Source organism: Syngnathus scovelli, chromosome 12 (assembly GCF_024217435.2).
Source record: "Syngnathus scovelli strain Florida chromosome 12, RoL_Ssco_1.2, whole genome shotgun sequence".
NCBI classification, from domain to species: domain Eukaryota; kingdom Metazoa; phylum Chordata; class Actinopteri; order Syngnathiformes; family Syngnathidae; genus Syngnathus; species Syngnathus scovelli.
The window spans coordinates 7,003,634-7,028,672 of record NC_090858.1 but is presented as its reverse complement, the minus strand read 5'-3'; the positions used below and the strand labels follow the sequence as shown (position 1 = coordinate 7,028,672).

The following is a 25,039-nucleotide window of genomic DNA, read 5'->3' as shown; positions in this document are numbered from 1 at the left end:
TGAAATAAATTGTTCTAGTCCAAAATTACTATTTTCCTATTAACACCTTTTTTCACAAATATTCATAGTGCATCATTTCAATCCAAGATCTTTATCTCTTTCACATAAGCAAGACACATTTTGCCCATCCTTTGTTTCTGTGCATAATACTGTATGTTCACTGCACATCCCAAATGAGCAGAGGTCAATATCTATGGAGCAGTCTTTGCCCTTGAACCCTGCAATGACAATAGCATTGACAATTAAAATTCAAAGCACACGGGGAAAAAAAAAGTGCAACGCATCAATGTGTTTGTGGCTCTGTGTTTTATAAGGTAAAGACACCTTTTAGCACATTCATGCATTATTGATTCTTCCTTTGCAATCTCACTGCTGTGTATGCAGTATGTTAATTGAGCGCCTCATTGACAGTGACCCAACTCCCCAAACTGATCGAGATCACATTCATCTATAGCACCAAATGGACATCTGCATGCTACTGATAGAAACCAAAGCAAATATCTATCAGTTTCAGACAAAGTCACTACACTTCTTAAATTCCAAACAACAAAATCTGAGATAATAATTTGACCAAATAAATTGGTATCTCTATATACAAAGAACAGATTGTTCACTTTTCTGACATTATAATCACTATGCATGTATGTGTAGGTGTCTGTAACAAAATAATTTGACCTTCTATCCAGCCTTATTCCCGACATTATATATTAACGGACGAGGTAATGGCCAACTATTGCCCCCAACAGTGTTACTCAAGTGATTAATAACCAATTGTGCATGAAATTCACTAAGCAGGTAATGTTGCATGAAGGAATGTCACATTTCCAGTGTCACGGTCATCAAATGGAACACGCTGTTCATTCTGACAAGCAGTTCAACTCGATTGTAGGCACCCAATTCGATCAATTTCTCTCTCAAAATTTAAACCTGACAAAAACGACATGCTGTCTTTGGGTTGTGTCCATTAAAGGTCAACATGCACTGAGATTCCACTTTTAGTGTCTCTCTTGCTTCAAGTCAGCATATTTTAATAGCTATTTTAACACCATCCACGGGGCTCACTATACATCTGCTGGTGGGGAAGATTAACACTGATGGCTGTATATCAGTCTCCATGTTACCACTGAGGCTACTGTTGTTATTTATTGCCTCCACTTAAAGAGATTTTGGACTTGTTTATCTCCCTGTGTGTTAGCATCAAATATATTGAATGTGAAAGCAATAAATCAAGATCCTTTTACGCAATCTTGGACGTTTGGGGTGTATTTTGTGAACAAGAATTTTAGCAATTTGAAATACAATTTTTTTTTGGGATGGGCAACAGACAAAATTTAGAGTGAGAGGATCTTCTTATTACCCTAGCTAGCACATATTTAAAATAGTGGTGGTAATATGAATTTGTGAGTTTATTTTAAGCATGCATTTAAATATTTTGCTCGACAGTAAAAGTACTAAACAATAAAAGGAAGAAATTCACGCATCAGTCTTGTTAATTCATGTACTGAAACCACTCAGGAAACGATGACCACACGGTCTGACAAGTCACAAACAAGCCGGACAGAACCCAACACCACTCTTCGTCCTTCATTGGATTTCTAAGAAAAGATAAGCACATTAAAAACACCTGTCTATAAATCTGTCCATGTAATAAACCAGTAATGGAAGCTTTACTCACACATTGGTGGTCTGTTTTCTGTCTAAATCTAATTTCTGGGAAAATGCAGGAAATTAGTAAGAGCAGATAATACACAATGATGGATTTGTTCTGTCTCTAATGTCATAAACACGCGGCGTAAAAGGCACCATGTAGGGTTCAAGCTGGTTATGCATTTACCGCCCAGTAACATGTATTTACGGGAACAAATAACAACAACCCAGTGAGTACATCACATTGATAAAGAAATAATACATGTAAACATTAAATTTGTCCAACATGTCAGCCGGTGGTTTATGTTGTGATATTTTGACTTTTACTGATTATAGCTGAACGTGACATTGGACTCAAAATGCCAAACAGGGCTGGAAGCAGAAATGTGACTTGTGCAATCAAGTGGTGATTAAATATTTTATCGCCAGAAGGAGTCGTCAAATTAGCTGCTTACCGAAGAATGCAAAACAGCCTTCTGCTATGGGCTGATTACAGACACTTTCTAGAACACTTGTTATGGAAGATATTAGCCTACACACAGTAATCATGTTTTAAAGCAAGGTGTGATTGATAAGTGTTGAAAATAACAGGTGCAGGAAAGCTTACATTTGAAGTTACAGAAAAGGAATTATTCACATGATTGATCTCCAAATATGGTCTAAAGCAAAGACATTCTTGAAATTACTTTGTTACTTACTCCTTTTTAAAACTTAAAACGTTTTTTTCCCAAAATCTATTAGTCAGCATTTCTCTTGCCACAAAAATACATCTGTACCTTTAATTATCATTTCAGAAACCATTTTTCTCAATGTATTTAATTTTAACACTTCTGTTTGTAAATTCTTTGTTACTTTGCTTATGTGACTGACGCACATGGAGTTCCCCTTGTCTATGAAATGTGTCACATAAGCTTCCTTGTCTTGCCTTAAAATTGATATGTGAATAACATTTGCAAGAAATGGGCATTTTGTATGCACAGAAAAAAGGTTAGCGCTTTGAGTTCGGCTCATAAAAATTAGTACAACAACAAGGTTTACACTAAATAATTTGGACAATTACTGATTCTGACTTCATATTGTCAAATAAAAACTACATGTGGATGAATTCTTCCAACAAATTTTGTATAACCAACATGCGGTTCTGGGTGGTTTTAGATATGTATTTTTTTGTCAAGCTTAATTTAACCATTCAAGCTATGAAGGAAGGAAGGTGATTCACATGTTGACAGTGACAGTGACCTTGATCTTTGTAATCGGCCAATGCATTTTAATCACAGCAACATATTTCATATTCATTTTGTTGTCCGTGTTATTTCCCTGTGTACATAACTCATAATTTCCACATAAAACAATTTTGCAAAACACATGCATCTTGCGATTTGACAGTGATTATATGACCATTGAAGAAATGAGTGCAGATGGGAAATAAAGCCCCCAAACATAAAACATTCATTTATGGCAGGCAATGCTGTAGAGGCACAATTAACACCATTGTATTTTTGTAAACACGATCAATAACAATACACATCTAGTTGGCACTTACCAAGAGGACAATGACAAATGTAGTCATTTATCAGATCCATACATGAGCCACCATTGAGACAAGGCTGTGACCAGCAATCATTCACATTCTCGTCACATCTCCTTCCTGTGGGATAAAGATAGATACATTGAAATTAAAATCCAATCTTGAAATGATTCAACTCACATAGGCCTCTGCTATTCAATATTGTAAACATTTACCAACCATTAAAATTCTGCCATTATAAAGACAAAAATGGCATTTATTTGCACATGGTAATCGTAACAACATACTTCAATGCAACCATGATAGTAAACACATGAAATTATAGTCAAAATTAGGTTGTATAAATGTAATATAGTATAAGATTTAAACCATAACATCAACATCACATTAATTTTCATAATGATTGATTATCTGCTCCATCCTGTGAACCAAGTGGCTGATAACCTCATCTCCCACTGACTGGAAATAGGTTTTGTAATGTATTCAGCATGCAACATCTTATACACAGACGTTGCATAAAGTGGGTAATTTCAAAACTACTCACCTCCAGGTGAGATTTAGGATTGGAATTAAATAAAGTTATTACTGCCAAATTGAAAGACTCTCTCACTTTAACCTCTGCTTATATTTCAGACTCCTGAGAAGGGGAGGTCATTGACACATCCTCAGGCTATGCTCTTCTTGTCTACCAAAGGTAATTATATTTTGGCCATCATGGCCGCATGCATGGTCAGGTGGGGGCTCGTCAGGCTGTTCCTCATTGTGCTGCATGTTATTCACTGAACTGAGGCAGCTGCTGAGTGTAAATCAGGTCAGGTTCAAAAGCACAATATTCATTGCATAGTTTGTGACCCTAACTTTGATTAGTGACCGTCTCCATTCACTCTTTTTAGTGCATACTTCCGCTTCACTCCACACCTCCCACATTCATGAGGAGATCCTATGAAGAAAAGGAAAGCTCAATGATGAGGGACTAATTTTGATCCAATTGACAAATAGTAGGTGAAAACCGGGAGTTTACATTATGTATAGATTGAGGAGTCACGAATGGTGTAAAAGTTTACTCCCTTGACTTTTGTGCCGGTAGTGTGGGTTCTCTGTGGCTCTAGCGTCCTGTAACCCTGAACAAGCCAAGTGGTAGAGAATGGATGGAGTACAAATTACATTATGTAGATTTTAATGCAATCTATAAATTCAATGACTTGATGGCATTGTGAACTTGATGGAAATCCAACCAGTACATTTGTATGATGACCTTCATTAGTCCCACAATTGAGACATTTGCATATTGTAATATTGCATGTACATGCACAGTACTGTAATTCCCCTCTCAGACACAGACATTCTGAAGTATGCAAAAACATGTCCAAATTTTAAACATATATAAGAGTGAAGTGACAGATGTGTGTTGTGATGTATGGCATATTTATATTGAGTATTTTGAATGGGACACATTAAAAAAATGTTCCACATATCACACAGTAAAGGCTTTATAGTTAAACACACTGAAGTTATGCGTTTTATATCCAATAAATAAATAAAATTCCAATAATATTCAATCAATCATTATTAGTAAATGTCTTACCCTCAAACCCTGGGGAACAGTGGCATTGATAATCACTGAAGAGATCCTCACACGTGGCCCCGTTTGCACAGGGGATAGAGTCACATTCATTAGTTTCTTTTTCACATAGAGCTCCTTCATACCCGAGAGAACAACGGCAGGTGAATTTTAACTGCTGATCCACGCAAACCCCATGTTCAGAGCAGCTATGGTCCTCACAGTAATCAATGTCCTTTTCACAGAAGGAGCCAGAGAAACCGACAGGACAAAGGCAGCTGGAAACAGATGAGAAGAATCCATTGTACAGTACGGTATATGATTAACCACTTTTACTGAGACAGAAAAGGTTGTTTTAGTTTTGATATTGCAGTACCCGGGCAGCACCAAGGCAATGTTGAATGCAACCACTCACCTATAACTATCAATTTCATCCACACAAGTCGCACCATTTTGACACCAATGTTGAACACAATCATTGACATTTGTGCGACAATTATGGCCTGACCATCCGGGGCTGCAGATGCATGTGTAGCTGTTGGCGTTATTCAACACGCAGCGCCCTCCGTTGGCACATGGCTGCTGATAAACAATTAAACAAAAAGAGTAGATAGATATAGCATCTGAAAACATGAAGTAACTTTATCTTGTATAATATCTTACACAGCTCAAGTCAGGTATCCTGTCATTATTTCACAATACAGCTTCTAATAATTTGCTCCTCCTGGCAGGCTGAGAATGAGCCTCATTACTGGGACACGATACTCATGAATACTGATCTGTGCTTTATAGTGTATTCACTTGCTATTTCATGTTGCAACTGAATCATGTCTTACAAGACAAGATCAATGACCACTGAGGGTAAAAGCTCCCGAGAGCTCTCTAACAAAAAGAGGGAAAAAGAAGAGCTCCCCACCATAGCGTATTATTTTTTTATATGGGCTAGAAGGTTTACATGCAATCCATCCAACACATGCCGTGGAATACAAATTCCAAATCTGTCATGCGTAGAAGTATGTTCTCATGTTTTTTAATGCATTAGTTAGACTCTTAAAAATAACAATGTTACAAATCCTCACCAAGGATTTATTCATTCATTAAAGAAAACAATTTTGCAAATCCTCACCAAAGATTCATTCATGTCCAAATGTCATATGAGGCCCACCTAAGAACTTTGACCCACCTGAAGGCTTGTGGGGCAGGGCACACGGCAAGTATATTTTAAACCATCAGCAATATCCAAACACTGAGTCTTTGGTGGACATGTGCTGTTGAGCGCACAAGCGTCTACGTCCACTTCACAGTTCTTGCCAAGAAAACCTGCAAGAGGAGATTAATTACTACATACCGTATTTAATGCAATATCCAGTCACAGAAATGGTGACTAGTTTGTCATCTTCAAGTGCGTATGTTTTTGCATGCACAGCACTTGTGTATTTATCAATGTCAATCCAAACATGATATAGGGCATAACCTTTTGTGGAACTACCGTGAGAGTGCATTGATTTACTACCATCAAGGTTTTTGGGGATACTCGCAGACATGATGTATGGTGAGAGTCGACATAATGAGGCCAACAGAAACTCTTTCTTTAACTGCAGTCTTATTACCAAATGACAAAACTGAGGGTTCAAATACATTTAGGAAAAAAATGCATTACTTTGGCTTCAATACATCCTCTAAACCATCCATCCATCCATCCATTTTCTGAACCGCTTAGTCCCCACGGGGGTCGCGGGCGTGCTGGAGCCTATCCCAGCCGTCATCGGGCAGTAGGCGGGGGACACCCTGAACTGGTTGCCAGCCAATCGCAGGGCACACAGAGACAGACAACCAATCGCACTCACACCACTCACACCTAGGGACAATTTGGAGTCTTCAATCGGCCTACCAAGCATGTTTTTGGAATGTGGGAGGAAACCGGAGTGCCCGGAGAAAACCCACGCGGGCCCGGGGAGAACATGCAAACTCCACACAGGGAGGGCCGGAGGTGGAATCGAACCCGCACCCTCCTAACTGTGAGGCGGACGTGCTACCCAGTGCGCCACCGAGCCGCCTCCTCTAAACCAGCCACTTGTAAATCCAGTCATGTCGTAAGACTCTCCTCTGCAGTAGTGTCCAAAACCCAAAGGTCTATTTCTTCATAACTGGAACTCGCTTTGTGGAGCTTCACTATGAGGAGATGCAGCAGATGATGTGTGAGAGTGTAAGAGGCTTACGTTTACTTATAGATAACAGATGAGATTTAGGCTGGAGAGGGTTTGCCCTGGAAATTTGTTTCCATGGGCATGTGAACACATCTTGCACCAGTTTACTCAGAGAGTTAGGAATTCCCGATTGAGGATTAAGTCAGGCTACAAAGGTAGCAGTAAGGGGGCTTCTGGTGGTTCTGGCGGAAAAGAGAAAAGGTGTGTGTTGCGCAACCCAAAGTGTCTTTCTACATGCAATAAAATGCCACATTAAAGGGGTCCAAGCAGCTGCCAGACACGTCCTGTGCCCTGGCAACAACACAGAGCCCTCACGAGGGCTTCATCACTTTGCATTTTGTGAATGTAAATTCAGGTCTCAGCCGGTGAGGCAAAATAAGCAATTAATGGAAAATTATTTTGATGGGAGTTTCAAGATATATTAGCACAATTCCAATTGAATATTGGAGTCCGTTAATGAGCTTTGTGAGTTCTCTCTGCTGTCAATCATGGGCCAAAATTGTTAAACAGACATGTTATTTGGAGCACTCCAAGATTTGCATTGCTGCCTCGAATGCACAAATGAAGGCATTTTAATTATTTTTGTAAGGAGGCAGTCCAATACAATAGGGGCTTGTGCTCTTTTCTCACCAGGGATGGCGCTGCAGGGGATATAGCCCAATCAGAAATCTGCGTAGCTCTCCCACCAGCATTGTATTTGTGTATTATAAAATGTATTAATAAATCATATCTTTTAGCCTCCCCTTTTTATCAGCCAAGGCCACCTTTTAGCCCAGAAAGAGAAAAATAATTCAGAAGCCATCAATGCTCACATGGGGTCCGTGCTACCTTCCACCTTTGAATCTCTGCAATTTCAGGCCTTTCTAAGTAAAGTTCAACCTAGTTTCTCTACTGTCATAGTCCAAAATCACAAGAAATTAAACTGAAGAGTGTAACAGTTCTTAGTTGATAATTACGTTTAAAAACATTGTGCATTTTACAGAAATAATTTCATACTAGATCATTTATCAAAACCCGCCAAATAAAACACATGGAATATGTGGCAAACCAGTTGGCAAAACAGTTTGTTTTAACCAAGCTAAAGTCAACTTAACTGAATTGCCAGTAGTCTATGAATGTGAATGGTTGAAAAAGACTGATGATCTGTCTTCTGGGTCAGAGAGATCAATTAATGATCCCGCATAATCATGCACAGGGACGGTGGAATAAGAACTAACTGTTTATATGATTCAAAAAAATCTTTAAAACATGCAAAATGTAATCATGTCAATTTCCCCAGCTTAATTTCCTGGGGCAAATTGTGTTTCTGCTGAGGGATGCCACTGGCAAAGGGTAATCACTATGTGAACACTGAAAAGGCCAGAGGGTCCCTGGCTATGACTCAGAGACTATATTCACTGCACACAAGTGTAAAAGGTCTGTATTACTGCTTGCCATGATAGCTAATAGTGATATCTATGCACAAAGGTCTTTTGGGTAAACACAAAAGTACAAACCTGTGGGACACTGGCATTCATAGTGTCCTACCAAGTCAAAGCATGTGCCATTGTGCCGGCAGGGATTGGAGTGACACTCGTTGATCTCCGTCTCACAGTGTGTTCCTGAGAGAAAAACGATTACAAATTTGCAACTAAAACGGATCTGTTCATAAGTGATTAAAAATACCTTGTGAGGATTGAGAGGTTCAGAAAATGAATGGATGAATGGATGTAATCATAATTACCCAGAAATGACTGAAATGGAAGTTCCAAGGAAATTATTTGTTTGGTTATGCTAAGTAAATCGGTACTCTAATATTATCAGTGGCACTGGACACATTCATATTAATGTACTTTCAAACAATAATACAATTGCCTTGTTTTGTCATTACAACTTTGCAAATGTTATTGAATTTGTTTAAATGCATTTTAAAGGAAAGGGGGAATAGAGAGAGAAACTACAGATGATGGGAGCGGGGGAGGTCAGGTGCCTTGATTGATATTTGTTTGCTACGCTGCTATGTCAGAAAGAGACGTGTTCTCACGCTTTGTCAGCAGGAAGATGGTGTGCTTCCAATGCAGGCTATTAATTCAAAATGTCCTATCATCAATAAAAGAAGGGACAAAAAAATTCCTGCCACGGCAGACGTGCTTTCATGAAACAGCAGAATAGCAAAGATTGATGTCATCAGCAGTGTAGATGCTACAGTTTATTATATACAATTTATGCCGGGTTTGGGTTCGTCTTACACATCTGGGAAGAGCGTGACTAGAAATGCATCAGTTGTATAATGATGTTGGCATTTTAATATATTGTCTTTGTTGGCATCCAGTTGGCATGAACACCCTGTGCTAATGTGGGTTTTAAAATTTAGCTGGGACAGCAGCGGCTATCTCAGTTTGTCTGCTACCCAATAATGATTTCTTAGAAAAATACGTATATAAAATAAAAGGAGTTGATGGACCAGTCAGGACACCTCTTATGTTGCATTAGCACAATGTGTGCGTGTTTGTTTAGTATTCATCTTTTCTGCAAACTAAATTGATCAGACAATGTTTATCGCAAAACCTCATGCAATATGCGATAGGGTTTACCCCACATAGCCATAGCCTTTACTTGTTTTGTGTATACAGTTTCATAAAATCATGAAATGTTTTTGATTTACATCCAAATAAACTTAAAATTAAATTACAGCTCTCAACAGTAGAGAGAAAAGGTGATTATGTGAATGAAGCCGCCATCATTTATGCTTACAAGTGCTCTACTGTGAAAAATAAATCCTTGCTAAATAAAACCTCCATATTTGGTTTTGAGCAGTGTATTCGGAGTTATGATCTATGATAGAGTACAGTTTTTCATGGCAATGCTTGAAATTAAATTGGTCTTTTTATGCCGCATGACTCAAAAATTCAAGAGGGGAAAAAATATCACAAGATGATGGAAAATAATGAATTTTATTCAGCACTAAGTCTTCCTGTAGTGCAAGAGACAATTTCTATGACTGGAATGGGAGCAGATTTTAGCAAGGGAAAAGAAGTGGAAAATCTTGTTCATGTAGTGCTATGTGGGGGCTAATCTGACTGACAGGTGAGTGTGTCAGGGCTTAACGCTAGATCAGGGAAATGCACTGCAGTATTATGCAGGAGAGAATAAGGGAAATTCAACATAAATAAAATGCATATCCCATGTGTGTTTGTGTGTATAATATGCATCGATGTAAAAAAATAAAAGAATCAAATCACTGAATGATTAAAATGATATATTGATAGTTTTTGTTACATTACGAAAAGTTACTGTGTGTTAGATGACTCATTCATTTTGTTATTTTTTATATGAATGAAAATTGGGAACTCAAAATTGACAATGGAATCCAATTGGGGGTTGAGTGGATCGTATTACATAGTATACATACATATGTTCACATACTACATACCGTAATTTCTGGACTATAAGCCGCACCGGACTATAAGCCGCACCAGCTAAAATTCAGGGATATTTTAGTTTTTTTCTTACATAAGCCGCACCGGACTATAAGCCGCACGTGCACATAAGTTCTTTACAAAGAAAGACAGTACACAGAAAGCCGTAAAAATCCATAAATACGCCGCGCCGCCATTTAAGCCTCAGGGTTCAAAGTAACCTTCTGAATGAAATGCATTAAAAGTTCACATTCATTACAACTTGTTTTTGGTGAACAAAATTTCAGAAGAATTGAATTTAAATGCTGATTGATTGGGTTTCAATACAATGGCAGAGTAAGAGAAAGGGTTTAGAGCCCTTTGACGCAGGTAACCTAGCGTGCATTCCTACTAAAGCTCATAATAGTCACAAACAACACAGCCAGAATAAGCAGCAGCCATAGTAGTGTTTTAAAATAGTATTTTTGTTGTTTTTTTTCTTCAAGATACCGCACAACAGTGGTCCACAGCCTTTTTACGAGTGTATAAAAGTATTCAAGTCATCACAAAAATCACAAAAAAAATCTTATATAAGCCGCACCTGACTATAAGCCGCAGGGTTCAAAATTTTGGAAAAAAGCCGCGGCTTATAGTCCGGAAATTACGGTACATATATACAAAGTATATATATATATACATATGTATACATACACTACATACAAATATACAAATGCAGTATGAATGCATGAATATAGGAATCTACACAATTTATTGCCCCTCACTGCCTAGGATGGTCAAATATAACCATATAAAGTGAAAAAAGCAGAGCCAAACCTAAGATGGCAGCATATTGAATAGCACAGTGGAGACACAGAGGGTAGAAATGAATCATGTAAAAACATCAGAATGGGCTTTTGAAGTTATGTAAAATGACAAATGAGTTCATCTGAAAGCATATTTCTTGGCAAAGTTTGTCTTGAACTGCTCCTTATACATGATTCTGCATAATGGGGTATGACAGCATAGCTATGACCAAATACAAGATATTTTGAAACTACAGCATGCCATTTCCATTTAGGCTATAATATTTATTTTTATTGTATTTACTTTATTTTATTATTTTTTTTCAAGATGATAGCCAATTAAGCAGATTAAACATATTAACAGCAATGCTTCAAACGGCAGACAGGTACATTAAGAGGTATTTCTGAAGTTCATTTTTTTTATTTCAGGTGTATTTTCCACCTGCTTAGTGAGGTTAGAGGTGAGAAGTCACCGAGAGAATAGACCTTGAGCTGGTAGCGTCCCATCATTCCAGGTACTTCATCACCGTTTGCTGCAAACGTGACAGCAGGAAGCTAAACCTCCACAACAATGTTGACCTCAATGTGATATATTTACACTACTAGAGGTCACAGACACTTCCTAAATAGGTAGATGTGTCCTCCACATGTTTCATCTCAACCTTTAGCTTTATATAAGTCATGGTAAGACACAATTGCCCTTGTTGGGCTTCCAGTGAGAATTGTATCAAGATTCTACAAAGTTTAGATATAGATATATATTGAAAACAAAATACCAAATAAAAACACACTTTTCTTGACTTTGGAAGTTAACTCACCTGTGAACCCTTCTGGGCATTTGCACATGTACTGTGGAGGAGACGACATCTGGCTTGTTGTAATACATGTGGCTCCATTCAAGCATCTGTTGGGTTTTATCAGGCAGGCATCGCTCACGTATTGACAAAACTCTCCCATCCATCCTGGGGTACAGATACACTGCAGCAAAACCGCAGCGTAGGTCAATTTGACACGGCGTGCTACTCATCAATCTCGTTCCATTCTACCACACTGGATTTGAGCACACTGGTGACAGTAAAATACTTCATCTCCAGTAGGAACTTGACACTTATGAGTCTGGAGGTGGGGTGGGAATTTTTTAACAATAAGCAATCATAACGATGACATCACAATGCAGTTTTTGCCAGTTACATTTTACTATATCAATGTGATTCAAAATAGAAAAACTTGGAGATACTACATTTTGTATGTACTAACTTTAAACACACCTCATATTATCAATTTTGGGGATCAGTGGGTACGAACAAGACATCAACATGGACGTCGTAGTTCATTCTCTCTAATGTCTAATGAAACAAGACCGATAATAATTAGAAGATTTGGGGTCATCGCAAAGGAGTCTTGGCTGTCATGAAAATACAGATGTTTGTGACAAGTGCTCAAAGAAAGGCAAATTAAAGCAGAACGTTTCCTGTCAAGCAATGAATTCACATTTAATGATTTATCGCTGTAGAATTAAGAGTATTATGTACTATTCTGCTTGCTAGCTCCAATTAATGATATCTTTTTGTGAGCAGTCATACAGTGTATGAGCCAGAGATGGAACGACTTTTGAACAAATATGTGACATGCGGATGTTGTGTGTGGGTGTTAAAAGCCAGAGACACTAAAGACTGTTTTTATTAACTTCCCATATTCATCTGAGAAATGTCACGAATGCGCAACGCTAATTTGAAGCATCTGTCACAATCAAACTAATCAATGTCGTATTAGAGATTCTCACATGATCCTTCCAGGTGCAACATGAGACATATTTCCGAGGCCTCAGAGTATTTGATTATGACCGAGACATTGAATTACTCACCTGATATCCGGCAATTACACTCAAACACAATCCCTCATTTAGACAGTTGATATTGAGCAGGCGGCAGTAGTCAATTACTTCTCCACAATTCTTCCCCGCAAAGCCCCGCAGACATCTGTTGAAAGGAAGCGTGTGTCAGAAAATCATTTCACCCTAAGCCTCAGGCGCTAACATGCTTTATTTCCACACCATGTCTGGACTCATATTTTTTTTCTACTTTGTTGTACAGATGAAAGAATTTGTCAGTCTGCCTCTAAAAAGATAATATTGCACATTTCTACATGTATGTACAACTTCATGGTATGAAATCCAGATGGATTCAGATGATATAAGTGCTGAAGTGGTCATTGTGTGTATATCTTCAATTCCGTGTTATTAAAATTAATGTGTAATGTAATCTGGCATGTAAACACTACACACACCAAGAGAAAAATACTCTCATAATCTGAATGAACTGCGTGCACTGAAGTCATCTGAATCCACCACGACACTATCAGTGACCCGGATTAAAATAATGACTGTATTTTTTTCTACATTTGCGTTCGTTCCCTTTTAGTAAAATCAGCTCCTACTTTACTAATTTTACAAGACGTGTTCCCTCCTCATGAAGTTATCCATTTTGCTTGAAAATGTACAGTATTATCCAATGGCACTGCAAAGAAGTATTAATCACTAAACTGAATATGCTGCCTGTGGAACAATAAGGTTTCAGTTCGATAAGTATCTACCAAGCACTGGTGAGGAGAATGAAATAATATAAGCTACAAGACGAATGTAATACAGAAGAAGAATCTTATCTACAAGAACATTATAATCTTAAAGAACAATGTGTTACGAGGTGAAAGACATGTTTCAAAACCACATTATGTCAGTTTCTATTATATTGTTCTCAAAAGATTGAGTATTGAAAGAGCTTTACATTTATTAGTTGTTAAAAAAAGTTAAACACTAAATTTTTGTTCAGAAAGTGATAATTTTACAACACATTCTTTATCCACTTTAAAATAATTATAACACTATTTTGTGTGGCCTTGTCATTTCCTGATATGAATTCAGAAAACGATTATACAGTGTTGTCTTGAGATTTGAGTTAAATTTGTTATGTGCCCACAGTCTTAATTCAACACACTTGTATCTCACACCATCTTTCCCCTCTGAAATGAATGAAAATGCCATGACTGTAATTCATTCCAGTCCTCCCCCAAAAATTTACGAGTTTTTATAAGAGAATGTGCACGTTATAAAAACTGAGTAATAACGTAATTAGCCTTTTCCAATCATTATTAGAAAATAGTAACAGTATGAGGAGCTGCTCTATGCCAAAAATGTCAGGGCAGAGTTTTTTTTTTTTTTGCTCCATCCACCCCTGGCTACAGCTTTAGTTCTTCCAAAATTGCCAGAGGATGCACATTTTGTAGCTATTGATTAAACAATTTGATGCTCAGTTGAATGTCAAAATAAACAACAGTGCCATGTTTGTCTTTAAAAAGAACGATGTTAACTTGTGCAATGGCACACTTAGTGATATTTAGTTCGCTTGGGGAAATAATGGAAAATAACAGGGCAGATAAATAAAATCAGAATGACTTTAAGGACACAGGCAGGACATTTTTTTTTTTAGCAAGCAATTGTTATAGCTTTATTTTAAAACATATTTTGAATATCACCAGAGGAGGCTAATTTGACTATTCAAGTGAAAAAGTGTGTTCACGTTGAAGGGTGGTGACGAAATGTGATCAAATTGTATCCAGCCTGTGTATATTTCCAGTCAGTCAAAAAGAAAGAACAGTCAGCTTGAGATCCTTGTGTGTGTTTTATGTTTTTCACCTGCACACATAATCATGTCCCCTGGACACACAAGTGGCATTATTGAGGCACGGTGATGGGTTGCACACGTTCCGCTGCCCTCTCTTGCATGCTGGGACCACTTCACCATCTGCACACATACATTCAGAGGCCTGCACATAGGGCCAGAACAAACCAGGTCATGTGAAAACGTCTGGATTTCACACATGACTGAAAGCTAGCTTTTTCTCAAATGGTAAAATTGTACTGTTATTCCTAGAGTGAATTCCAAAATTAGTCTTTGTTCTTTCAAATGGGATTAAGTGGAAGCTAAAAATTTAACTCCTCAAATAAACCAATGTCCCTTCTTTTGCCTATTCAAACACTCGCCAACTCAAATGCTGATAACTTTATTAATACCGAGGCCACATACTGACTTTCAAACAGAAGCAAAAAACAAACAAAAGGTAAGTGTGCTGAAAAAAAAGTGCATCAATGGGAATAGGAACAGGAGCCAGAAACCCCAAACCACCTCTGTCTTTGCACGTCTATGTTTCCTATTGAAAAAAATAAATAAATAAAGAGCACATTTGAAATGTGTGCTATCATTGAATACAATTGCTGCAACCATTCTTTCCCTTTGTTCATCTTCAGTAGGGAGTATTAATTTCTGCTCATGTCTTTAGAATAAAGCCTTTTGATCCTATTTCAAGAGGCTATATTCATTTTCATGTCCTATAGAAAACAAATAAAGGAAATTGGGTCCTCACATGCTCTGCACTGCAAATTTGATTCTGCTGACAAGCATTTGACAAGCAATCAACGGTGGCTGCAGAGTCGCAGTAGAGGCCCCTGAAGCTTTCAGGACAATGGCAGACCAGACCTGTGGGAGTCTCCTCACATGCGCCTCCATTTCTGCATGGATTTGGATCACAACTAGATTTCCTTTCACAAGGCAGGTCTGCAAAACAGAACACATGACGTTTACGATGTCGTCACGTCAGCTATTTGTGCTGTTTTTGTAGTTTTTTTTTTTTAAGCTGGATAGAAAAACATGGAAAATGATGATGACGTGAAAAGCAAGACAAATGCATTTGTCTGGAATTGTTGATCTGTGACTGCATGCGATGAAGTCAGGTGAACAAATGAGCATTTGGGTCAGCGTCAACGTGAGCCGTACTGTGTTGTAAGTCACTGCACTGCTAAACACCAACAAGCATTTTTCTTTCCTTAAAATTTTATAGTTTTAATTTTAAGACATTGTGATGTTTTATTTATCATTCTAAATGATGATTGTGCCAAAAGTCAGATTGAATAGGCTCCAAGTCAGCCACTACCCCAATGAGGACAAGCAGTATAGAAAATAGACATGTGTGCACAGTGGCATACAAAGGACAAAGTTAGTTTAGAGGTGAGACTAATTTAATTTTGATGTCCATGCTGAGACTTTTCATGTTTCTCTTTCTAGACACTTATCTTTGCAGGGAATCTTTCCATGCACATTTCCTAAAATCCATCCGCTGCCATACAAGTGCCCCTGTCCCAGAGGTAACTCATGGTAACCTCTGTGGCAATCAATCTTCTTGTATTTATCTTCAGGTCTTGCTTGAGCCACAGATCATTTTGCACTCCATAAACTCAGTTTCCTTTACAGTCTTCACACATAGCCTCTTCTACAATAAATAACTTCACATAAATTTTAGTATATAGTACTTGCTCAAAGGTGTCATTTTGTTTTCTTCTTCGGATTTCATTTTGGGAGAGGTCATTCATTGAAATACATGACCAAATACGTTTGTTGCCTTTTAAAGGACATATTACATACCCTCATGAATGCAGTGTTTAACTGTGGAAATTCACTACAAAAGACTCAATGCATCTCTGTTTAGTGTAATTAAATTGGTTAACAGTCCTGAGACTGGAAAGTTGTGGGTTCAAACCCCGGCCGGCCGGGTCATACCAAAGACTATAAAAATGGGACCCATTGCCTCCCTGCTTGGCACTCAGCATTAAGGGTTGGAATTGGGGGGTTAGATCACCAAATGATTCCCGAGCGCGGCACCGCTGCTGCTCACTGCTCCCCTCTCCCCCAGGGGATGGATCAAAATCACACGGGGATGGGTTAAATGCAGAGGACAAATTTCACCACACCCAGATGTGCGTGTGACGATCATTGGGACTTTAACTTTAACTTTTAACAGGGGTGATGACTGCACACTTGATACTAATTATATTTTGCTGCCAACAAAATGAAACTGAGATAAAGACAATCAACATCTCAGTAAAATAAAAATGGACTAATAGGGATGATAGGTAATATTTAAATTAGATAGCCCTGATGTAAAGCAGAGGACAGTCAAAACAAAAAGAAATCTCATCTCACACATCCCACGAGCTTGGCTCATTATTCTGTGCACATAGACTTTGGCCTACGAGGGCAACCGCCAATGGAGAAGGCAACATCCAGCTTCTTGCTTGATTAATGAAGAAACTGCAGCAGAAAGGGGGAGGAGGAGGAAGCAAATGCTCCAAAGTACTCCCTAGAAGATGATGGGACAGCAGGGACACATGACAATGGAAAAGCACCCTGAGGAGTCGACACGCTAGAGACATTAGCAAGTACGCCCCCCTAAATAGTTTGCTATCCCACAAAAGCAGAGAGTATCAAAAGGAAAACATACAATGCTACGTACACAAAGGTTTTGTATCATATTTAGTTGATCTGCCAATATTTACAGGGTAGTCACAATTTCCCAAGCATCGATTTATTTGGAGGTTTACGCATGTGATAAAATGCACAGCATTTACTTGACAAGCAGCAATTCGAAAGGGGAGAACGATATTTTTTTTCCCCCCTAGCCGAACAAACATGCTGGACGTAAAAATGTTTTGCTTACAGTCAAGAGTGATAACATAACAGCATGAGGTACAAAAATATTAAACCGTTGGATGTACGTTTAAACATTAAAGAAAATGTTCACCTTCAGTGCATTTTAATAGTTGCATCGTATAGAAGTATTTCCAATATTTTGATTCCTCTTTTCAAAACACGAAGGTGGCCCTGAATGATAATCATTGTTTAAATTATTTTATGATAGCAAATGTCATTTGTCTGTGTACGAAATGTGTTGTGCAGGCATCTGCCTCAGTTTCAATTGCAGTCCAAAAAAACTCCCTGCTTGTCCTCCTCGCTTAACTACCTGGTAAAAATATTATAGACATATTTACATTACATTTCACTCCCAGTCATTTGAATCAAGAAAATGAGGAACTCATAAAGAATTTTAAAGGAGCGTTAAGCCGCATTGATGTGAGACCCTGCATAGGTTCATCATATTGGGGAGTTAAATCAAAACTGAATTTACACGAGCCAGCCAATATTTAAAAACTCAGAGCAATATCAAACTTGTGATATAATACCATCAGTAGGAACAATGTAATATAAATGACGTTTTAATTAGTAGCTGTAAACCCGTGTTTTATAAACTACGTCACGCTCCGTTAGCCAGCAGCTATTCATGGCTTTTTTACAGCCATATATGAGCAGTCGTAACGCTGACTTCTGAAGTGTTTGATTTAAAGTGGATGCTGCAATTATGATGACAAATACAGTACAAAGTAGGTTCAAGTTTAAAGCCTGGAAGGAAACGCTGGTCTTGGACAGACGTTTTTCAGATTTGACCTTTTCCAGCGAGAGAGGCTTTTAAGGTGAGTGACATGGTGTAATATTTGCTAAAATGCCTACCTGATAATTCTGCACCACAGGTGCACGCATAGGAGTTTGACGACACTTGAACGCACGTCCCTTTTGTACATACTCTGTCGCAGTTTTCCTTGCCGATAACTTCTGAGCAGGTTGTTCCTAAGAGGATGAGAAAACAGGAGCTGGAGATATTAATATATTCCTCCATATACAAATCTTTATACAAAATGTCAGCGCTAGTGATTATGCAGACTCAAAGAGTACACATTGGCAATAAATACAAATATGTTATTTTAAAAGCAAGTTATTTATCATTAGTTTTGTTTGCTTTGCATTTAACAATTGATCTGATAAGAGCTCAATGCTGATTAAACTGGTAAATAAATCAGTGGACTGGAGGAAGGCATACACTAGAATTTAAGTGAAAAATTCTCTCACTAACTTCGTTGTGCATATTTAAGTTGATTTTTCTATTATTATTATATTTTATTGATCCCTGAGGGTAAACTCTCTTGCACTGAGAAGAGACAACAGAATGAGGGGGCTGCACAACCGTGTCATGACCCTGAGTATTTGGAGGTTCAGATTTTTGCTCAAAGGCTTCTCTGCAGTTCATCTATCAAGTGCATTGGGTGTTGAACCTACTACTCTTAAGTCCAAAAGTTCATACGCACTGTGTTACTGCTTCCTCTATTATTCTGTTCAAATTCTGCTCGTCAAGCAAGATTTTTTGAAACATATTCATATGTAGATATCTGTAGTCTGAATTTAAAACCAAAATCATGACATACAGTAGCTGCAACTGGAGCTGTACGGCAAACGGTTGCATTGTCGATGATGAAAAAGAAAAGAGCAAATTAGGTGCAACAGAACAGAAGCTGTTCTCTAAATAGACATTTTCACCACCCCATAAGAAAACTTTGCTTGAGCCAAGGCCTTTTATTTTTGTTAGCAGCCAGTTGCTGGCTTTTCATCCAATTTGGTGAGATTGTCCTCAAAAGCTGTTTCATTCCCACATTCACTGTTCAATGTTGTTGCATAAATTTGAAAGCCAACAGAATAAAACAAAACAACAAGGTGATCAAAAAGCATCAGTTGGATAAATGCAAGCAGAATGAAATGGACATAAAATGTATAGTAATGATTGCCAATTTTAATTTACGTAGGTTTAATTAAAGCTGTTAGTGAATTAAATGTTTTTTCAAAGCCAGCTGCTTTACCTGTAAAATGTGGAGGACACAGACATTTGTACATTCTGTGGTTCAGTTCTGCAGAGCCGTTGCTCAAACACACTCCTTTGTTTTTGCAAGGATTATCCAAACAAGGGTCAAATTTTTCACAAAACCTCCCGGAGTAGTGGCGATGACATCGGCATGAGTATGTGTCCTCCAAATTGTCCGTTTGACAAATACCCTTTCCAGAACAAAGTGGAAGCAGAGGGGAGGCTTGGCAAAGTTGCGTCTTGACCAGTACGTTGAGCCTTAAGCCGTGCTTACACAGCTGGGTATCATCGTCATGCAGACCAATGAAGTAGCGGTGACCCAGCTCAAGCCACTTGCTATCCACTTCTTCGCTTCTATTTATGTGTTGAGGGAAAATCAACTGGTCTCTTGCGAGTCCGTTCGTGGAACAACTCTCAAAATTGTCCTTAGACACGTTGAGAAGCCTGACACCGTATGACATCAGTGTCTCATCCGGGACGAGCAACAGTTTGTCCCCTAGCTGCAACTGAAGTGGGCAAATCTGCGGTAGGTTAACTGGTACATTCAAATCATCTCTACCAGAACCCCAACATTCTTTAATACTACCACACATATTCTCCATGAGTGTCCAGTTCATTTGAATGATGATTTGGTCCTGGTGCCACTCAAGTGCAAAATTTTTTTTGCAACTGGTTAGGCAGAAGCTCATGTGGACCAAGCAGCTCACATAGATGGAAGTCAAGGAAAATGTTAAAGTCTTCATGTTGCTTCTTTTCTCCGATTCTAGGAAAGAAGTGGCGCCAAGGAATACCTGGGGGACAATGACACAGCTTTGAATTAATCATGTGTAGATGACACCTCTTGCAATTATTCATCCAAATATTGACACTCTTATTCACACCTAAGGGTTATTTGGAGTCAAATAAACTATCATGCACGCCCAGGCTCACTTCAAGAGATGGCCATCCACGGCAGCCTCAAATTAGAGTGGCTGCTCCTTGAGTTTAAGAGCAGCCAGTAGAGGTGACTCGGAAATCAATTTGGTGCCTCTTGGACAGCATCCAGGCATCTGCAACTGGGAAAAGACCAAGATTGCTGGAGGAACTGTCTCACAACCAGCCTCAGAACAAAACAATCTTCCTCCAGTGGAACTAGAGGTCAGACACAAGTACTATATCTTGACATACGAGTATGTAAACACAACCAGTATTACCTAATGTTAAAAATCAATCCTCATTTCAAATTGGCAGGCATGTGGGTTTTCTTTTCTGTCAATATTGAGGCTAATTCAAAAACACAATGGCAATATCTATTGATAGAGGAATCATTTGCTGCATTTTTGATCGTGTGTGAGTGTGTGTAATTTACTATCTGTCATTTGCTGATGATCTATTGGTTTTGATCTTCGAACTTCTATTATTTGGTGGCATTTCCCCAAAGATTTTGGTTTGGTTTTGATGCTTAGTCACAATTTAACATCTCTGCATTGTTGGCCCATAAAAACAAGAGTTTTTTCTGAGCAATTTATTTGAGTGGGGTTACAGAAAAACTGATTTCCTGCCTGAAGTGGAAGATTATCAACCACACCTTAGACTGATTCACCGTGATTTTGCAGGCCTTCTCTGAGTGTTGTCATCATCTTTCTTAAGTGCAAGTGGGTTCTTGTTTGCAACAATTGCGATTCTCACTCTCATTCGCACAACCAAGCAAATCAGACCAATAGGACACAGTGTTCGCCATATTGTTTGTTTAATATGAGAGCTTTTCATAGATTAAACATTTTAGGGTCTGTGTTTCAGTTTGAGATCACAGCAAAATCAAACAAATGAAAAATCTAATGCTGTATAGCAAGTAAATAGATGTTCAGTGAAGGATTTTTTAATGTCAACTGACCTTAACTTCAAGAGTTCACCCAAGGTCAAAGTTCACAAGTTGAAATGTTATTAGTTTGTCATTTCAGCCTAATCTCTGAAGTGAACAAACCATAGGGTTGTCCTGATATGATCACCATTGGCCCTCATTCATTTCAGATCATCATTTTTCAGCTGACTGGTATCAGTGCAATGCTTGCTGCAAATGGGGTCATTAAATTAATAATGATGCTCTATCGAGTGTTTGCCACACACTTGTTTGTAGAAGCACTGAACAAAAATTGAGCAGTAATCTTGGACCCAAAGCTATCAAGTGGATCACAGTGAAAAATATACTAAATTCCTAATTCAAAACAAGGCAACTGTTATCTAAAGGCTCTTTTTCTTTTTTTGTGAGACCAACACGAAAATACATGAATAACAGGAATAGTGCTTTTCTGAGGATTCATAGGGTGGTTTCTTCAGCTTTTCATGCGGAGTTGTTATCCGAGTGCATTTAATGTAGTGCTGCTGACCACCAAGCGTGTCTTAGCAGCTTCAGCTGATCTAACATTTCTGTAGAGAGTGACAATGCCAGATAAAATATTCCTTCTCTGCACCATCTGTGCCTGAACCGCAGTCTCTGGCTGGAAGATGAGTTAACGCAGACTACACAGTGTTTTGCCCCTCAGGCCATTTTCATATGCGCTCAACATATAACAAAAAGTGTCAATGACTCCTTAAAAAATGCTGACAGTGGAACTGCAGAAAAGTGACGAATAAAATAAAGAACATTGTCAAAAAGGCTGTGGATCATGTGTGCCACGTGTAAGCAGCACGCTATTTTTTAATCAAAGGAATTGATTGATTTTTGTTAAACTATAACACGATATAATAAGGCTGTGAAAGCCTTACTCACATGTTTGGATTTTAGTTCTTGGCACTGCAGGAACTCAAAGTTTTAATGCAATTTTGCAAGCTTTCAAAGTGTTTTTCTGCCCCACTTTTTCAGCACTCTACCCAAAAGTGAGTGTGTTTGTGAAAAGGCTAGATTTGATTAGAATATTTCACCAGACTAGGCAGTATGATTCTGTGTACTCAATTAAACACCTGTAGTCATCACGCAGGAGCGCAACCTGTGCCAACGGGTAATTGTCTCGGGTTGGCTTTGCTCGTGTTAAATATAGTTCTCCGCTTCATTTGTAATTTAAATTTACAAACTAATCGAAAGGAATGAGAACAGTTAAATTTTAGTTTCATAGATTTCAAATTTTGGAGGAACAAACAATCATTGCGAATAGCATACATAACTTTTTATTAGAATAAAAACAAAGTTTCACAATGGAGACGAAAGGACAGGATTTGAGCATTCTTGAACTCTAGTCGATCAGCGCGAGAGAAACGAGAAGGAAACCAAAACATGACATGCCGAGATGGAATGTACTGGCATTTATGGTCGACCAGGGGCTGAACCCTCGTAGCCCTTTGAGCCTCCACTACACATTAGCCCCTTCTGCCAAAGGCCAACAATGGATACCGTGACAAATCATGAAAAAAACTTGTGAATAATTTATTGCAAAGAGAAAAAACTACGTTTTAGGCCAACCGTGCTCATGATGTCACCCAGCATTATTCTCAATGACTTAAGATGTTTGCTTGAGAACAAAGCTGCCCAAAACATCAGTGAAGCAACAGAAAAATGCTGGTAGGTGGTTGTGCCGAAGAGCACGATGGAGCAAGCTGCTTGGACATATGTTAGGGTCTGATCAATCCACACTGCCTTGCACAGATGAGGGTATCTGTTGCTCTGAGACCCTCGGTTTACAGTATAATTGATGATGTGTCCAAGATGCATCCATTGGGTGCATTTTTTTTTTAAGATATATATATATATATATATACATATTTTTAAGATTAAATATAGCATAAGTGAAATTTTAATATCTGATAGAGCAAATTAAATTCAAGGGCCCCTCAGGTGCTTATTAATTATTTGCACCAGTACTCTTTTCCCTGTTAACTGGAGTAAATGATGAATTTCATATTAAATTTAGTACATTTGTAGATTAATTGAATCCTAAAACGTATGATGGGTTTTCAAAACCATTATTTTTTTTAACAATATTAATTCAAGAAATCCCATGGAGGCAAACAAAAGTGGCTTTAAAAACAATATTTACAAATCATACAACAGATTATAGCAGGTGCAAATCTACTGCACATATCCACAAGCTGACCATGGCAGCAATCCAACGACTCCAACAAACGAGCGTGAGCTGGGACGCAAAGAAGTCACTTTTATAACCCCATGCACAGTGACATCAAACTGACAAGCAGTATGAGTAATCGATGAATGCCAGAAAAGAGAGACTGTGACCAGTACAAAAATGATATTTTTTTTTCAATATCTAGGAAAATGAGGACAAAGAATCAAAGAAAATGCTAATCAAAGATAAATTCGATTGGGACTCTAATAACCACAATCACTAGCCCTAAATGCATTAATTATGTAAAATGTCAATCCATGAAATCATACTGTTGGATAGTATCTAAACAAAGAGACCGAAGGTCAATACTATGATGTCTTAAAGATATTGGTATTGATCGAGATTAAACTGGTCCACATAGAGGAATAGCTCTAGTAATAAGGGCCATGGGGGTCAGAAGCAAGGTCAGGAATGTGAGAGTCAAGTAATTGTCTCCTCTCAGTTTGATGCTTTCATTAGGACTCCAGCATCCCAGGATGCCTAACACATAGGTGCACAGAGAGCAACTGATCAAGGGAGGCAGCGTAAATCCTCTCCTGACCGATGACACCGTAAGGAAGACACATTATCACATTTAATTAGACAGATAACAAATCACTTGTTGTCTTGTTGTTAGGCTTTGACAAAAGACGGCAATCGATTTTAATTGATATTTAACTGATTTGCGTAAAATCCCAAATTTGAATTTGAACATTTTTGTAAATCTAGATTTAAGATGAGTGCATAAGTACACAAGTTTCAATTTATTAAAGCAGTTATTAAAATAAATACTCTGAGTATCGCTAACATAATATGGACAAACTAGAACAATACATTTGGTTAGCTAAGCATCATGAGGCTGCAGCCTGTGTCACACTGAAGATCACACAGTGACACCAAAGTTATTGTCAATACATTCTACTGCTGAGTCACATTAAAGGTGAGTGACACATTAGTCACAGGAAACACATTTCACAGTGAGTAAATAGTGCCATTGCTCTTCCAAAAAGCATCTATAAAAAAAAAAAGGCATTTTGACAGTGGATCAGTTTGAAATATGGCAGAGAGTAATGGAACAAGAGAGAACAGTTACAACAAGCTGTGACAAAAATGATTGCAGGCGACACTATTCAACTTCAGTGAACTTTGCTTTCTGTCACTGGCAAAGATACATTTGTTGTTTTAAGTTTGAAAATCAATTGAAAATTGTGACTGGCAAAGGTCAGGACTGACATTCCATAATGTGACTTGCCCAGCAAATAGTAT

General features: G+C 38.2%; 1 protein-coding gene across 1 annotated transcript in view; it reads right to left on the bottom strand.

Annotated features, from left to right (window-relative positions):
- Positions 1-25,039, bottom strand: part of eys (eyes shut homolog) — a 106,667-nt gene that overhangs the window by 79,121 nt on the left and 2,507 nt on the right. The window contains exons 2-13 of the mRNA XM_049736222.2: positions 19,696-20,488; positions 18,518-18,634; positions 15,543-15,733; positions 14,815-14,945; positions 12,988-13,102; positions 11,942-12,101; positions 8,440-8,544; positions 5,920-6,056; positions 5,152-5,315; positions 4,761-5,014; positions 3,191-3,295; positions 98-218 (exon numbers count right to left, since the gene is read on the bottom strand). Coding sequence (XP_049592179.1) covers positions 98-218; positions 3,191-3,295; positions 4,761-5,014; positions 5,152-5,315; positions 5,920-6,056; positions 8,440-8,544; positions 11,942-12,101; positions 12,988-13,102; positions 14,815-14,945; positions 15,543-15,733; positions 18,518-18,634; positions 19,696-20,488 — 2,393 coding nt within the window. The remainder of the gene's footprint in view (positions 1-97; positions 219-3,190; positions 3,296-4,760; positions 5,015-5,151; positions 5,316-5,919; positions 6,057-8,439; positions 8,545-11,941; positions 12,102-12,987; positions 13,103-14,814; positions 14,946-15,542; positions 15,734-18,517; positions 18,635-19,695; positions 20,489-25,039) is intronic.